The sequence below is a fragment of the Anastrepha obliqua genome, chromosome 4 (assembly GCF_027943255.1).
Source record: "Anastrepha obliqua isolate idAnaObli1 chromosome 4, idAnaObli1_1.0, whole genome shotgun sequence".
Taxonomy (NCBI): Eukaryota; Metazoa; Arthropoda; class Insecta; order Diptera; family Tephritidae; genus Anastrepha; species Anastrepha obliqua.
In genome coordinates, this window is record NC_072895.1 from 1,207,332 (window position 1) to 1,224,979 (window position 17,648).

General features: G+C 36.7%; 1 protein-coding gene across 2 annotated transcripts; it reads right to left on the bottom strand.

Annotated features, from left to right (window-relative positions):
* Positions 1–16,108: 16,108 nt before the first annotated feature.
* LOC129245794 (uncharacterized) lies at positions 16,109–16,801 on the bottom strand. Of its 2 annotated transcripts, none has more exons than XM_054884186.1 (2): positions 16,391–16,801; positions 16,109–16,300 (listed from the first exon to the last, which is right to left on the bottom strand). In XM_054884186.1, the coding sequence occupies exons 1-2, from the start codon at positions 16,681–16,683 to the stop codon at positions 16,204–16,206; spliced, it is 390 nt and encodes a 129-aa protein (XP_054740161.1). In that variant the 5' UTR covers positions 16,684–16,801; the 3' UTR covers positions 16,109–16,203. The 2 variants fall into 2 exon arrangements, with proteins under 2 accessions (XP_054740161.1, XP_054740160.1); XM_054884185.1 differs by having other exon boundaries at positions 16,109–16,303; positions 16,356–16,801.
* Between the last annotated feature and the right edge of the window lie 847 nt (positions 16,802–17,648).

A 17,648-nucleotide genomic window follows, 5' to 3' on the forward strand; every position in this document is an offset into this window, starting at 1 on the left:
AAGTAATGGTTTGGGCCGCAGTGACCGCTGATGGACGATCTCCGATCGTTTTTATCGAGCATGGTGTCAAAGTGAATACGACTTATTATCGGGAAAATGTTTTAGAAGCTGCTTTAGAGCCGTGGACACGCAAACATTTCGGTCGTAGACCATGGACGTTCCAACAGGACTCGGCACCGTCTCATAAAGCTCGTGTGAACCAAGAATGGTTGAAAAATCATGTTCCACACTTCATTTCGTCCACACAATGGCTTTCGAATTCGCCAGACGCAAATCCAATGGACCATTCCATCTGGTCCATTTTGGAGAGTAAGGTGAGGACTAAAAAATATGCCAGTATGGATGCGCTGAGAAAAGCGATTATACGAGAATGGGCCAAAATACCTCAAGATCACATTCGTGCAGCCTGCAACTCTTTTTTTGACCGTTTGAAGGCTATAGTCAAGGCAAAAGGTGGTCATATCGAGCTAAAGTGAATATATGTTAAAATTTTAATCATTTTTGAACAATTTTGTCTTTGAAATCAATAAAAACTAATTTCACACAAAAAAGTTATGGTGTTTTGAAGTTGGTAACACTTCATATCGTTCACCCTGTATAAAGAAAGAAAAGGAAAGCCGAGTAATATTTCTGTGAAACTTTGAATTCCTCTGATTTTTGTTTTCCAAATAGTAAAAATGTGCCTTTTTCCAAACCTTTATATCTACATACGCAAGTGCGCACACACATAGGTATGTATGTGCATTTCCATCTTGTCGAACATGACCATTGCACACATTCGAACTGAAAAAACCGTCATCTAAAACGTTTTTTTTTTTTATTTCATTTTAACAATAGGTTTAACTGATAGCTCTTAATTAGTCCTATAATGAGTGCTAAAGTTGATTTTGGAACGTTTTTTTTTTTTTCAAGGTAATTACTAAAACCAAGGCATCCGCACAGGACAAAAACAGAAATGGTTTTCCAATCAACAATTCAAACGCCGATATCAGCGAACCCGAGCCAAAGTATCATTGTGTCTAAATTTAGAATGTTGTGCTTTGATGTCTCAAAAATCATTGATACTTTTTCTAAAATTGAATTTTAAACCCAGCCGCACGGGACATGTAGCACGTTACATTTTTTCCATCATGTTGTTTATGTTGTTTGCGTTGCTCTTTTTGTTTTTGAATCAGCAGAAGTATTCATAGTATTTATTTTAACATAATAACAACAAACTTTACAAAAATATGTGGCATGAATAAAGTATTGTGGTATTTAATATAATAAACAAAAACAAATTTATATACCTAAAAATAGTATTAGGAATATCTCGAAATGAGTTAAATTTGTTTACATTCAATTTCATTGTTTCCCTATAAAAGTATGCTAATTTTATTAACTTTTATGACTTTTTCTGCGGTGGACATTCTGATAGAAATGCCCATATGTAAATGTGTATGTTAAAATGAAATTCACACAACACAAATGCACAGATCTATATTTGTAACTGCCTATAAAAACATATCTGAGAAGCCAACATTTTCTAACTGTAACATACGTATACATACATACATATGTACATACATATGTATATATGGCGGTATTTCTCTACCTACGAGTAGCTGCAAAAGCCATGTGATAGAGCATCCCGGAAGTAGAGCGAATATTTAGTATTCCCAGTGTATTAAAATGCTAATACGCAAGAGACCAGACAAACGTACATTAAAAATGCCGCCGTCGCCACTGTCAAAAGCATCGCCCGAAGCTTAGAGATTTAGTACTAAATTACCTACGGTATAATGATGAGCCAAGAAAAATTGACGAAATTATATCCATTAATTATAAGTATTAGTATTAATAAAAATATTAAGCCAGCATATTAATCTATTGTCATAATTCCTATAATCATTGTGATGCACATAATCATATTATACGTGTGTATTTTTCTCAGCGATTCATTTCTACTCGTCAATGTACGTACATACGGAATATACATTCTGTCAAAAAACTACCAGGAATTGTTCAATAAAACGCTAAATAAATGTTTGATCATCAAAATTTATTTTGTCGCCTTCAAAATAGGCTCCAATCGAAGCAATACACATATGCCAACGATTAATCCAGTCATTAAAGCACCTCTTAAACGCGTTTGAAGAGGTCTTCTTTAGCGAATTCTCCTTAATGGCCTCTATCGACTCAAGGCGGCGTCCTCGGAGTGGCAATTTAAGTTTTGGGAAAAGGAAAAAGTCACAGGGGGTTAAATCCGGTGAGTACGGTGGTTGTTCGATGTTTTTGGTCAAATTAGTGTTCACAATATGAGCCTTGTGAGACGGTGCGTTATCATGCTGCAAGATCCATGAGTTTTCTTTCCACAAATTGAGCCGTTTCTTACGCACATTCTCTCCCAAATGTCGCATAACTTCAAAATAATATTATTTATTTACCGGAGAACCATTTGAAACGAGCATGATCTTCACTTTTGACCGACTTTGACGTGGTTTTTCGGGTTTCGGCTCATGACTGGTGTGCATGTTTCGTCACCTGTTATGATACGCTGGATAAACGTTGGTTCCGAATTCAAGCACATCTTCAGCCACCTTCTTCAGATGAATTTTTTGAAAGAAATTCAACTCTCTTGGGACGAGTCGAGCAGCCACGCATCTCATACCCAATTGATGGTCTAAAATGTTTCGTGAGACATGCTAAGGTCACGAGCTACCTCCCTCAAACTAAATGATGGTTTTCTAGCATTATTTCCTTGACTTTGTCGACGTTTTCATTCGTTGAAAACGTTGATGGGCGACCAGATTTACAACGATTCGACACACGAAATCCCGTTCAAAGACAAACTTTAAGACAAATTCTTTGTTCGATATTTTTATCCATAGTGAAAATCGCAGAGCACACCTTCGGTCGACTGATATACATAATTAAATGAAAAAAACAAGCTAATTGACAGATCACGCTCTAAGTCTGCGACACTATAGAGGACAGTTGTACCAACATTCCAGCAAAAAAATTTAGACCTATGTGTAACGCGGACTTTTTAAATGAATAATTCCCGATATTTTTTTGACAGAATGTACATAAGTAAACATACTTACATATTTTTTATAGAGCTGTCATACACAGTGAAACAAATTAGCTTACTCTTAAGAATACTGTAATCATAGTTTCAATATTGAAACTGCAGTGCCTTATACAGAAGTGGAGCATTTCTAGTCCGCGCTTAGACAAAAAAAATCAACAACTTTTACTAGGCAGTGGCACTTTTTCATATCTTAACCTACATCTCACTTAACCTACATATGCACGAGTAATAATTCTCTCTCTTTGTATTGTTTTTGCAGAAGGTGGTTAGGAAATTGATCAAGTACTCATAATTTTTAGCTGCTACAATTTTCGCCGCATAATATGCACTTAAGTAAGTGAACGAACACATACATATGTAGCTATACAGGGTGCGCCATCTCGAGCTTCGGTATGGAAATATTGCTTGCTCAACGTGCATACCGTCGATGCCGACCGTTATCGGTGGATTTTGGCGCACTATGTGATTCCAGAAATGCGCAAAAAAAATTTATTGAAAGAAAAATGGTCCGATGATGGTTTTAGCGCTAACGCTTTTCAAAACACTCTGATTGACAGTTTCAACAATTTCATTGGAGCGTCTTTTACGAACTGAAACACGTTGATGATTTGCTACAGACCCCGATTCTGCAAAATTTTTAGTCAGATTGCGTATGGTGTTATCAGAAGGCACTTTACGACCGCGGTATTTATTTTTTTATTTATTTTATTTATTGAACTTCTGGTTTCAACAAGACGGCGCCCCATGCCACACGGCGATCAAAACGATGAACTTTTTGAAGCTAAAGTTCCCTGGCCGGTTGATGTCGAAAGGTGGCGATGTTGAGTGGCCTCCAAGATCGCCGGATTTGACGCCGCCGGATTTTTTTTGTGGGGCTATTTAAAAAGTAGAGTATACGCCAACAAGCACACTACATTGGAAGCGCTCAGGACCAACATTAGATCTGAAATAGAGGCAACATCACCCGAAATGCTAGCAAAAGTAATGGAAAATTCGAAAAAAAGAGCACAATATTGTGTGGCTCGTAAAGGTGGTCATTTGTTGGATGTTGTGTTCTAAGTGTAGTTGAAACAGATTGTAAAGGACAAAATCAAATAAAAAAACACCAACAATCAATTTTGCTAGTTGCTAAAGTTATTCAATATTTCCATACCGAGGCTCGAGATGGCGCACCCTGTATAAATGTGTACGTATTGGTTAACGTATGCTTAAACAATCACTTGCGTTTTTCCACAGAGGACTGCCTGCAAGAGATAGATAGCGGAACGAGTATATACTCCTACAACTTCTCTAACTATAATACATAAGTGTAAAAATTTCAAATGGCCGCGCTGCCTGCAGATCACACGTCGATATTAGAAGATTAAATGGGTTATATAAGTTTATTTAGGGTCTCAAAATATACCTCCGTATTTCCAAAATATGTTCCTCCGATTTTCATTTAGTTTTCAATGATATTTGAAAATAATGCTCCTTGCTCCATATCATCGAGACGAGTTTACCAACATAAAAAAAGTAACAATCGGAAGTCGAATGTACGTAGCCCGCGAATTTTGAAAATTTGCCTTATTTTTTGAACACACCTCGTACCTACGAGTACTTACTAAATAGAAAAAAATGTGATGATTTTTCATGCACACATTCAGTTTGGCTTGCGCAGTGAAACAATTTATCTGTCCGGGCATTAGCCAGCAGGTAAGTTTGACTAATCAAATCTTGTTTAACTTTGCCGCTTTCGAATTGTTAATAAAATTTAAAAACCATGTGCAAAATATAATAGTTTCCTTTTGAAGAAACAAAAAACTTACTTCAATCGACAATTTCCCAGTTTTTATATAATGAATCTAATATGTATAGTATGTACATATATCTATTGTAATATAATGTAATACAGTAGATTCTGTTTTTATACGGTAGATAGGTTCCGCAAGAAACAGCATAAAAAAAACAGCATAAAAAAAGCTAAGAGTTCTATAGTAAAACTATAGATACGTTTCAAAAGTGCTAAGAACCGCATAAATCTGAAATAATGTAATAAAATCGCATAAAAAAGGGCACTAGTCCCATATTATTACTATAGATATGTACGTTCCATAGACCGCATGAATCTGAAATAATTAAATAAAATCGCACAAACAAAATATTGTATTTTTGAAAATTATATCTTTATTTAAGAAACGTCAGAATCGAAAAATAAATTTACGTCAGAAATAGAATCAGACAATACCCACATGTTGCGCATTCGTTTAGGATTTGGCGTAAAATCACTTTCGTCACTTGAGGAAATGTATACGTCTGATCAGGATGGTGTGCAGGCGGTTCCATACTTGTAGGGTTAGCATTTCTGATGTAATCTGTGATGAGTTTTTGCTTAGCTAGCTTAGAATCTTATTTATATGTACAATTCCCGATAGGTCGACATGCATTTTTTAATTTAAAAAAAACAGCACTATTTCAAAACCGCATAAAAATAGAACCTACTGTATTTATGTTTATATTCGTTATTGCTTTATGTGCTCTTATGCACATAAAACACATTTTTGTGTGAATGATATAATATCAATTTATTTTATTAAAATAAGAAATAGTGTTCAATTAATTAAAAAGTTCTAAAATAAGCTACCCCAGACAACGAGTGTCAGCCCAAGGGAGGTTTCACTGTATACTTTTTTGCAGTCATATCTACTGGTGTCATATTATATTTATAAATTTTTGGTAACATTTCTGATTCACACTTTTTCAACGCTTTTTGGTGAATTTGAAACGGTCACTTTTGAAAATGATGGAGTCTCCCTAATGTAAATTGGTAAATTTTAATTACATTTTTAAAATTTAGAAACCACTATTGTATAAAAATGCAAGTTGTTAATAAACACATGCTTATACATAAACGACTCACATACATAAATGCATATGCACGTGGTGTGTAGCACTTAACTATGGATGTAGATATGTATGTATGTATATATCTTTTTAATTTGAAGTTCGGCAGCTCCATAATACTGATACAATAATAACAGACAATTGGATTGCAATAATTTACTATTTTAGATTTGTAAACGAAATTCAGTTACAAAACCTGTTAGCTCGTCAGCAAAATATATATACTTATACAAAAGAGTGCATACATATGTATGTACATGCATAATTCATGAACAATTTTCACCTATCCACCCTTCGCCTAGTCAACTAGTAAGGATTTCATTAAGATCGATCTTCTTCTCAAGAGACGGCTCTCTGCTTTTGCAGGTCGAGAGCGATCGCTTTACAAAAGTGGCGTTTATCCTATGATGTTCACATTATTATTACCCGATATTTCATGCACGACTACATTTAGCTAGATATATTTAATACGAAGACCGTCTTGGGAAAACTTGTTGATTTAAAAATTTTTTTTTTGTTGCCTATATGCCGTTATACCCCAGCTTGGCATTCTCGTTCTTGAAGCCATGGTGAAAATAATTCAGAAGGTGTGGGAGATCAGACCGTTAACCGGTTCTGAGCTAACTTGAAAGAATCAGCTGATTATTAGGCGTACCCGGGTCATGACGGCGGTTTGTTTGCGAAACAACTCAGATTGTGTTGGTAACAAAAAATCTACAGTCTTCGCTGACGTTACTTCGTTGCCGTTTGAAAACTCACTGAGTGGACAAGTGTCACGGGGGAATTCGCCAGTCGAATTCTGCACGATCATTTCACACGTATTCGCACACTCCTCCAATCAGATGTGGTTCAGATGGCAACGAGGTGACACTGTGTTGATTTTTTCGTATATCACTAACCCATTCTTAGTTTTTTTTTTAAAACAACCCGAGTTGCTACGTCAGCCCATCAGCTGATTCTGTTAAATTCGCTGAGAGCCGGTTAACGGTCTGATATTGGTCTGATCTTTGCTTGATGTACTGTTCAATGAAATTGAGAAATACCCACATTTGCCTATTTGCCAAGTTATTTATGGTATTTATACTCCCGAGTTTGTTTTACAAATTAAAAAAATAATAAAACACACAAATAAAAATAGTTTACGAAATAGGTGTTTAACTTCTCGCACAACAATAGATATTTGTCAGGATATTTTAAAAGAATCAAATGTTGGCGAGGATAGATTATTAACATTTTTTTTATGATAAATTAAAAAAAGCACATTAATTTGTATGTAATTTCAACTTCCAAGCTTAAAAAGGAGTCAGACAAATATTTTAATCACATAATTTCTAGCCCAGCTATCAAAACATTCAGTAATGGGAAAGGTGCCTCTACCCGACTGGTTGCCCTTGTAAGAGCAAAGGCTGGCTTAACCGTCATGAAGAGATGCGATGGACAGAAAACGGCAAAAGTGTCACCGAAATTGCATAAATTCAATGGTTTCAGACCTGGAAAAAAATTACTCAAAATACTCCAAGACGTGAAAAAAACTCGGCATGTAAATGACAAAAGGGTAGTGTCAAATTTAAATCCGCTTTCGACAGCACAAAAAGGCGGTTAAGTTGGCTGTATGTTGCGATGTCTGAATTTGGTATCCCCGCAAAACTAATATGGTTGTGTTAAATGACATTGAGAAATAGCAAAATCTCCAACAGAATTGAGAAGGTTTCAGGAAGGGTGACTTCTTTAACCTGATGCTGGAAAATATTTTCTATGAGCGTATAATTTCTGGCATATACTGATGATGTTGATATCATCGGCTTTAACAATCGCGCTGTTAGTTCTGTATTTCCTGAACTGGATAAAGAATCGAAGCGAACGAGTCCGGTGGTGAACGATAACGAGATGAAGTCCCGCCTGTCCTCAAACAACTAGCCAGCGCAATTGCGTTTCGACACCCACGACAGAGTTGATAGTTGTAATTTTGAAGTAATGAGAGAACTTGTTTGCTTAGGAACCAGCATTAACGTTGATAATAATGTCAGTCTTGAAATCCATGGTATAATCTCTTTTTCCAAAAAGTGCTACTTTTGACTAATTTGACTGGCAGCATTTTATGAGTGCACTCCTTTCTCAACCTTATAAATCTCTCAACATCTCTGCCCTTTTGTATGGTGTTGAAGCCTGAAGCAATATCCGATGAGGAGCTTCTTAGAGTATTCGAAGAAGGTTTTTTGGTTTTTTACGCGTTGGCGACGCCGATTGTCGCAGACGATGGAACAACTGAGCTTTACGGCGACATAGACATAGCGGAGCAAATAAAGATCCAATGGCATCGCTGGCTAGGAGGACATGTTGCCGGAATGAACTAAAAAACAAAACAGGGCCATCGAAAAAAAATTGGAAACCATAAAACCATTTGTAGCTCGGAGACAGCATCAAAACCGAGCGCCTTCCATTTGTAGAGAAAAACAAGACACATTACGCAAACTAGAAGAGAAGTGTAAGCCTATCAATATTTTATGCGCCACTTTAAAAATACAAACATATCTATTATTATTATTATTGTTATTGCTATTATTATTATTGTTATTGCTATTATTATTATTGCTGTAATTAATAAATCTTTCCTTTCTAAATAACAACCCGTGAGCAGGTTTTGTGATTATTTTATTCTAAAAGTGGACTTCCTTTCAAACAATTACGAATAAACAAGTAAAAACATAGTAAGTCATTGGAGAAAAATGCCAAAAATGCCAAAACACACAAATACATACATACATACATACATGCGTATACATATGTATATGTGGGACTCCATTGCGAATTAAATGGGGTAGTTGCTGATGCTTGCGATACCCATACATATACATACATACATACATGTGTGTATGTAAATATGTATTTTTATGTTTATTCATATGATAAGAAAAATGCGACTAGTCAAAAAACATATTGTATCATCCTCCGAATCTCCGACTATATGGCCCCATACCAAATAATGTAATTCTATTCAACCGGTTACTGTGTTAGCTACCAACAACATAATTAAATAAATACCAAACGTTTTGAATTCTCTTTTCTTATTTGTATTTACGTTTTTTTTTTTTTTTTCAAATTTTAAATACTATAGTAAACAGCGACAGCAACTATTGATAGGTAAACAAATATCGAATAATCAATATGAAACAACAACAACAAGCCATAACATTATTTGTCATTTTAGCAGTGGGTTGCACCCGCATCCACCGACGATTGCAATAAAATGAAATAAATTGAGGGATCCGTGTTTTAGGCTTTTGTTATAAGTTACAACCATTTGTACCTGTTCCATGTTTGATATCGACTTTTGTGACAAGTAACAAATAACAGCTGTAAATTGAAATCGCAATGCACGCACACACATACACAGACATATACTCGTACATATGCACATGCACGGATAAGCATAAATGTTTGTGTGAAAATATTCCTATTTCAACCGCAACTTTTGCTGGAGTTGTCAGATTTTGAATTAGAAATAATTTTTTACTTTTTAAATGACAAAAGTAAACCTTGATGAAAATGCCATTAGCCTCGAAGTTGGAAGTGACGATACTGACGTCAAAGCAACAAGATAACTTTTTTTGGAGCCAAAGATGAAGGTGTCTGCCATTAAAGCACAATTCGCACAGCGCTGTTTGGTAGATCAGATTGACCACGACGTAGCCTTTGACCTCGATTGCAATAGTTAACATGAGTTTTATCATGAAGAAACGAGACGTTTAATTTTCCTGGGCATTTACAAATTTATTATGTACATACAGATGTATATGCATACATACATACATATTCACATGTGTAATCCACCTTTTTAGAATAGAATTTGATTTTATGGTTATTATTCGATAGGTGCAATGCTATCATGTCAATACATGTTTATGTACATATGTTTGTATGTATGTATGTACTTCACTTACGCTTTTAAAGTAAATTTATAGCGCCATACGTATTTGGCCTCAGGTTAATTAGTATCGCTTGTAAATATCTCAAGAAGGAGCTCAGAGAAGAGTGAATCTGCATTTCAGTGGTTCTCAGCTGGACGTCGACTGTAGCAAGGGCAATTTAATAATAGGTAACAAATATTAGCACAAACCCATTTATGCTGCTATGCCACTAAAAAGTTCTTATTTTTGTGTATTAAATTTGACAGTTGAATAAATGCTTTCATGTAACTTATCGTAAACATACCAACAATTTGCATACTTCTTATAGTATTGCGGGCTCTGTATTACAATCTGTGAAGCAGATGAATGCCCTTGGAGTTGTAATTGATTCCAAGGTGACATAAGTACAATAGCTGTCGATTATACTTTTTGGCGCTAGTATTCGATATTAGCATTTGTCCGCCGAAGTTGTCAGACAGACACACTTAAATCTCTGTATAGTGCATTGATTAGTTCAAGACTGGAGTACAAGACTGGAAACAATTTTCCTAAAATTTGCTCTCAGCTCATTAAATTTTTAACTACCACTACCTTCGTACTATTCTTGTTGCCAACTAATTAGCCTCCCTGCACTTGAGGTTGGAAGATCCATTTTGGCATGTTCATTTGTCATTAACATCATAACTGGCTCTATTGACTGCCCTTCTCTTTTAAAAAAGATCGCTTTGAATATTCCCTCTAGAATTCTTCGTCATTCGGAATTCTTTAAAATTGCTTTTCCCAGAAGTAGTTATTGGTGTGAACGCTCCCATATCAAGAATTTTTGCCGAACTAAACTCAGTCTTCAATACTTAAGATTTTGATTTCACGCAATCAAGACTGTCTTTAGTTAAATACTTACGAAGGCTTTTCTCTGTGCCACATCACTAGTATTTCATCTTAGTGTATGTACATATTTTATATTTGTCCCAATTTTAAGATTGATCTACATTGAGATTAATGTTAGTCTGTAATAATTGTGTACTTCATGGCTTGAAATAAATATAAGTTAATAAACGTATCTAGTCTGTAAGATTCTTTCAATCATAGTCTTAAATAAATAAATGAAAAATAAATTAATTAACAACCTTGAATCCAGAATGAACAATATGTATACACCGCCTGTCCTTGCCGTATAATAGGTCCGATAATGGATTGGCAATGCTAAGAACAGTTTCAGTCAAAAGTAAGAGAGATAAAGTACGTAACATAGGTATGTATAAGTAAAGCCACCGGTGTTATTAATTTGGTGACTTTTCGTGATCTTGATTGTAGCTTGCTTTTGCAAGAGTTTTGTGACATATGCGTCGGTTGTGGTTAGTTGCATGCTGCATGCTGCGCGCGATAATAAATGTCGAAAATAAACTGCAACAACTTAATGCACAAAATGCAAGAAAGATTTCTGTTCAAAACCAGAATTTTGTTCAACTTTCCAAAAAAAATTGGCGCTTAAGGATATGTATTTTATTTTCCTCCCCAGAACTCGTAACCTCATTAAATTGAAAATCGCCATAACTTGTAATTCTTTATTGATCGCTTGGGTTAGGAGTCATCGAGAGTATGTATAAAATGGTCTGTCTGATTAAACTGATTACTTATTTGGTTGTGGTTGTGATTCTCCTTACTTGTCCCGTGATTGTTTTTCAGGTCTATGCAATTTTTTTAGAATTTACATAATTATCTTCTTCAGGTACGAATACATATTTACTTAAGTCAAATACCCATATATAGGAAGATGGTTCCATATGTAAAAGTCCATGCAAGTGGGGAAAGCTACTTACCGCCATTCACTTGGCAGTGGCCAGGGCGATTCTTCTACATATAGTTCAAGCAGCTCTCAACTCCCGGGATTAGCTCAAGTATTCTCTGGGTAGCTTCCGAACACTCGTTGGAGACCGACCCAACGTGAGAAGGCGAAACATCCCAGGATAGCTAGTTGTGCGCGAACGAACAAAAGCTTCGGATGAAAATACAAACAAAGCCTCGGATGAGAACTTCCTGTTCCGATGACGACCCATTAAAACGAGCTAAGGGTAAGGATTTGAGAGCATGCACCTGGAATGTTTGGTCCCTTAATGGGGAAGGTGCCTCTGCCCGGCTTGTTGATATCCTCGTGAGAGTTTACTCTGACATCACTGCCATTCAAAAGATGAAATGGGCGGGGCAAGGCAGGAAAAACTTAGGACCTTGCGACGTAAAGGAGCGCAAATTCGGTGTTGGATTTGTTGTGGGAGAGAGACTTCGTCGCCAAATATTGTTGTTCAACATTTGTAGCAACATTTCTCGCACTCTATGTGCCACCGCCTAAGAAGAAATCGGATCCCGTCGAGATGCTGCCTATAGAGCTGTTATTGGGCACAACGCGAGCCATGTGGGATCACTACCGGGAGCTAAGAAAGGAAGAGAGACGTATTATCCGAAAGAAGAAACGAGAGGGCGAAATACGTGAGTGGGAGGAGCTTTAGATGCTGACCAATAGGAACCACGCCCGAAAGTTCTACCAGAAAGTGCGGCGGCTTACAGAAGGTTTTAAGACCGTTTAAGAACAAAAACAGCGATCTGGTGACTGGCATTCAGAGCACAGTTAAATTATGTGGGAGCACTTCTCGAACTTGTTAAATAGTGACAGCTGCATATGCCGAAGATCCCGATACCCCAATCGATGACAATGGAACTGTCGTTCTGCTACCCGACCATGAGGAGGTGAGAATAGCGATAACGCAGCTAAAGAACCACAAAGCCGCGGTCGCCGACGGACTGCCGGATGAGCTATTCAAACATGGCGGCGAGGAGCTGGTAAGGTGCATGCATCAGCTTCTACATATGCAAAATATGGTCGGATGAAAGCATGCGTGCCAATTGGAATTTAGATGTTCTGTGCCCAATCCATAAGAAGGGCGATCCTGCAATCTGTGCCAATTACCGCGGGATCAGTATTCTAAATATCGCCTAAAAGGTTCTAGTATTGTGTGAAAGACTGAAGCCCACCGTCAACCAACTGATTGGGCCTTATCAGTGTGGCTTTAGGCCTGGAAAGGCCATCGACCAAATATTCACACTACGTCAAATCTTGGATAAGACCCATGAAAGGAGAATCTACACACACCATATTTTCGTCGATTTCAAAGCGGCATTCGACAGTACGGAAAGGAGTTACCTGTATGCCGCGATGTCTGAATTTGGTTTCCCCGAAAAACTAATACGGCTATGCAAGATGACGTTGCTCAATACCAGCAGCACCGTCAGAATTAAGAAGGAGCTCTCCGAGCCGTTTGATACCAAACGAGGTTTCAAACAGGGTGACTCGCTGTCGTGTGATTTCTTTAACCAAATGTTGGAGAGGATCGTGCGAGCCGCAGAACGTAATGGCTCAGTCACAATTTTTTATAAGAGCGTACAATTTTTGGCGTATGCCGATGATATTACTCTTGTAGTTACGGGTGGATAAAGGGTTTCCCAATAAGAGCTGCTATTTTGATATTCAAAGAAAAATGATATTTTTTAATATAAATGATCGGATGTTTATTTCATTATAAAGATGAAGGCATGCTGTTAATAGTGGAAAATAACATCAGAGAAATTACCACCACGACCACGCTTACAGGACAATATCCTTTTCATGATATTTTCCTTAGCCGAATTGCAAATTGGCTGCTCTATGTCCTCGATAGCCTCACGAATTCCATCTTTGAGGTCTTGAATCAACCCTGGGCTGTTGGCGTAGACCTTCTCTTTCACGTGGTCCCAAAGAAAAAAGTCAGAAGGTGCTAAATCACAAGATCTCGGTGGCCAATTGTGATCACCTCTTCGAGAGGTAACATGGTCCGGAAACTTTTCCCGTAAAAGATCAATGGTTTCGTTGCTTGTGTGGCACGTAGCACCGTCTTATTGAAAATAAACGTTGTCCAATTCCGGCCATAAAAAATCATTAATCATCTCTCGATAGCGCAATCTTATTCAAAATAACACCTTTTATTGGAAACCCCTTTATATAGACCAGCTGAAAGCAAACAGCAATGACGCAGCAGCAAGGGTGAGGCTATGGTTGGCAAAGGCGGGATTGGAATTGATAGCCCAAAAAAATCGAGACGGTACTTATCAGTGGGCGGAGAAAAAAGGAGGGAATAAAACTACGTATCGGCACCCATGAAATACTCTCTACGGAGTTTTTGATGATGTTATCAAACTAGAATATTTTGAAATTTGTTTAATAATTGCTGGCAAACCATATTGTGCACTGAATGTTTTCATGTCTCTGCCGTGCACTGTGAAAGCGTGGGCAGTCGTGATGATGCATACTTTTCACAGTGAGTTGATTACACGGGCACTAATCTTCGTCAATGATTTTGAATCGATTTAAGTATGCCTTATTGAAACCATGACCAGTAAAGAGCAATTCGAATGATATCCCAAAGAGGTGTAAGTAATGTTGAGTATCTTCAAGAATTGGGAAGAAAGTCTTTGTAATGGAGCCAGTGGTATCGTCGGCATACTCCTGCTGCCATGGCTCGAATGATTTAAGACGTATTTGCCGTATAGCATAGCTTAAATGAAATGCAGTGTATACTTAATCGGCCCCTTAATTTGCGGCTTCTTTTGCCTGCTCATCTGCGCACTCCTTTCCTTCAATACCGATGTGTGATTTAAGGGGGTCTTCTGGTCTCGAGGCCCTGAAATGAAGGGTTTTTTTGGGGATTGATTGTGACAAATCCTGTGAATATTTAAAAAAAAATTTTTTTTATTTTAAAGGTACATGTCTTGGCTTTTAAAAAATGGTTTTGACTTTGAAAAAAATTAACACCCGCGACCTTGAAATGGCGCTGAAGACGTCCACCTCCAAACGAAACAGGTCTCCATTTTGGTCACGGTTTTTCCACCTGGGTAATCAGAAAGCAAAAATTAGATATGCGTTGTCTTCAGAGTTGCCCTGGTTAAGTTTTCCCGTGACAGATTTTTTTTTTTTAATTTTTTTCAAAAGTTATGCAACAATTTGCAAAAAAAATTTTTTTTTGCTAATTTTTTGAACTTTAAAAGGTTATAAAAATGGAATGAAAAAAAATTTCAAAAATCGTACACGGGGAAACTTAGCGGTAAGTTTTCCGAACCTTTTAAGACCAAAACCATTGAAATCGGAGCATAACTACTATGAAAAGTGTGACCAAAATGCTTAAAAAACACGATTTTCGGGGAAACGCGTTTAAAGATAAAGTTTATGATGAAAACGGCCGGAGGAGGGTACACTTCGATGCCCAGAAAAATGTGAAAAAATGCGATTTTCAAAAAATCCTTTCTGTGGCGTATTCTCGCATACACATACAACAAAATTATGCAAAAAAAAAAAATCGATTTTTTTTTCGCTGGAGACCAGAAGACCCCCTTAACCCAGTAAAAGTCAATTCTGTGTCTCAGGCTAAGAATCTACTCTCTAAAGAGTAGATTAAGTATCTTGGCGTGATAATAGACAGGCAACTTAATCTGCGCTTATCTGCGGTAAGCACAAGAGCTGATGCCATCAATGAAACGCTATCGAATGTTGCCTAGCGTGGGCCCCGTCGTACAAATCAATCCAAAGTATTGGACAAGGACAGATCGATGGGAAACCCCGCCAGTGATTTGGTACGTTTTTTGGCCACGGTCTGTATCGTATTGCAAAATTCTGTTGGCAAAGTAACTGCGAATTATGCGCAGTAGATAACCCGGTACACTTAGTTCTCTGAGGGACATTAAAATGTTGGGCAGCGTCCATAGCAAGTATGTCCAGCGGATACATGCCAAATATTAGTAGGCAGCATCGTCGAACACCATTTTGAATGCACTCCATACGAGTAGTGCTCAGAACCGGTAGGTAGACTGTAGCCCTCGGAAGTATGAAACATATGTATGTTGCGTTTTGTTCACCCAAATAGATGCACCATACGAAATTTGGCTTGTCACGACATAAGCATATACACTGACATATGTATACATGCATATACATACATACATATGCATTTACATAATTCACGTTGTTACGGTTTGCGGCAATAATTTGTGCACATAAATTTACAAAACTACGCATGACCGTATTTTAATTTTGTTGTCAATTTAATGGTAGTTTAATTACCTATTAACTATTTACCCTTTAAATTAAAAACACATTTGTATGATTTCATGAGCACATCACTCTCATACATACATATATATGATATTTCAATTTATATACAATACATACACACGTACATATGTTTGTTTGTATGTATCTAAATAAATCCACAGCTAACTAAAACGAAATGCTCAGTCTATTTTCTGTGTTGGACTGATTCAAATCATTCTAGGATCAGGAATTATAGGAGCTGGTGATAGTTTGTTATCGACACCATAGAAACGCCCGTTTAACTGCATTGGACGGGGAGTTATAATACTGAAAGATAAATCCAGTAAATTGGTGGTCAATTATAAATGTATATATGTACTTATATATATGTAGATGTGTATGCATATAACTTTTTCCGTTTTCATTTGGTCTCTATAGAGGCGAATGCGTATATATTCAGTTGGTTTGTCCGATAAAAACTTTTGCCAGCGCAATCGTAAATATTCGTTCTCCTTTAACGACAAAACCTCTTTGTGATGGTCATTTTTATAAGACAACAATGGAAGAACCCTGTAGTAGTTCGTTTGATGTTCTGCACTTTGTTGTTCATTGACACGATCTGTTTTATTATCTATTTCGACTGCATCCGCTTCAGATTTGAAAATGGCGCTAACGGTTTGAGGTAGATAAAAATTTGGCTCACACATTGGTCAACCTACTACTTTTTCCGTTATATTTGAGAAAATATATAAATAAGTTCATTCATCACTTCGAAACTGAAATTCAAATTTCGAGCTATAACTGACAGTAGAATAAAAACTATAATACGAGTATACTTCTGAGCAAAAGTAAAATGTGTAATAAATTTCCATTCATCATTCCTCAAATAGGAGGGCGATGTACAAGAAATTAAGGAAATAATATTTTACCCAATCTTTTATTAACTTCAAACATAAAAAATTATATTTGCCCTTCTGCAGCAGTTAGTTCCCCAACTAATGAATAAAAATACTTAACCGAAATTATTAAAAAACTAATATCGCTTAGAAAGTTAGGTTGTTATGAATCAAACATTTTGTGGAGTATTCTAGAGTTAAGACAATTTCTAAGCAGGCAGAAGAGAAAAATTACATGTTGTTAAGACCCTTTCGCTGCTAATCATCATTATATGCTTATAAATACGCCACACTAACCTTCATAAAAGGCCTCTTCTTTTCGCAAAGCGGCAAAGCAAGTGGCGAATAGAAGAGGCTTATAGCCTATGCTAAGGTACTGAAATTTCATAGGTACATAAATTACGAATGCCGTACTTAAGTCGAAAAGCATTTGATATTAGAAAAGGGGGCTTGACACCTTCCATACAAGCATAAACCTCATATTGTTTGTTCAAAATAAATGAATCCAAGGGAATTTCAAAATCTTAAAACAATTTTTATGGATCACTACCAGGGCTTAAAAAAATTACATATTTTATTCCATTCTATAGTTCAATTGACTTACAGTGAGAATTGTTATTGGCTGAATTTTCGACTAAGGGCGATACTAGTTATTGAAAAACGGCTTAGCATGTCGCATTTGCTTATTTCCCATTTCATTTATTTTATAAGTGATCAAGAAATAAGTAAGTATCCTTACCATTAGTTCAAAACCCTTCGTAACCCTAATTCGTAAG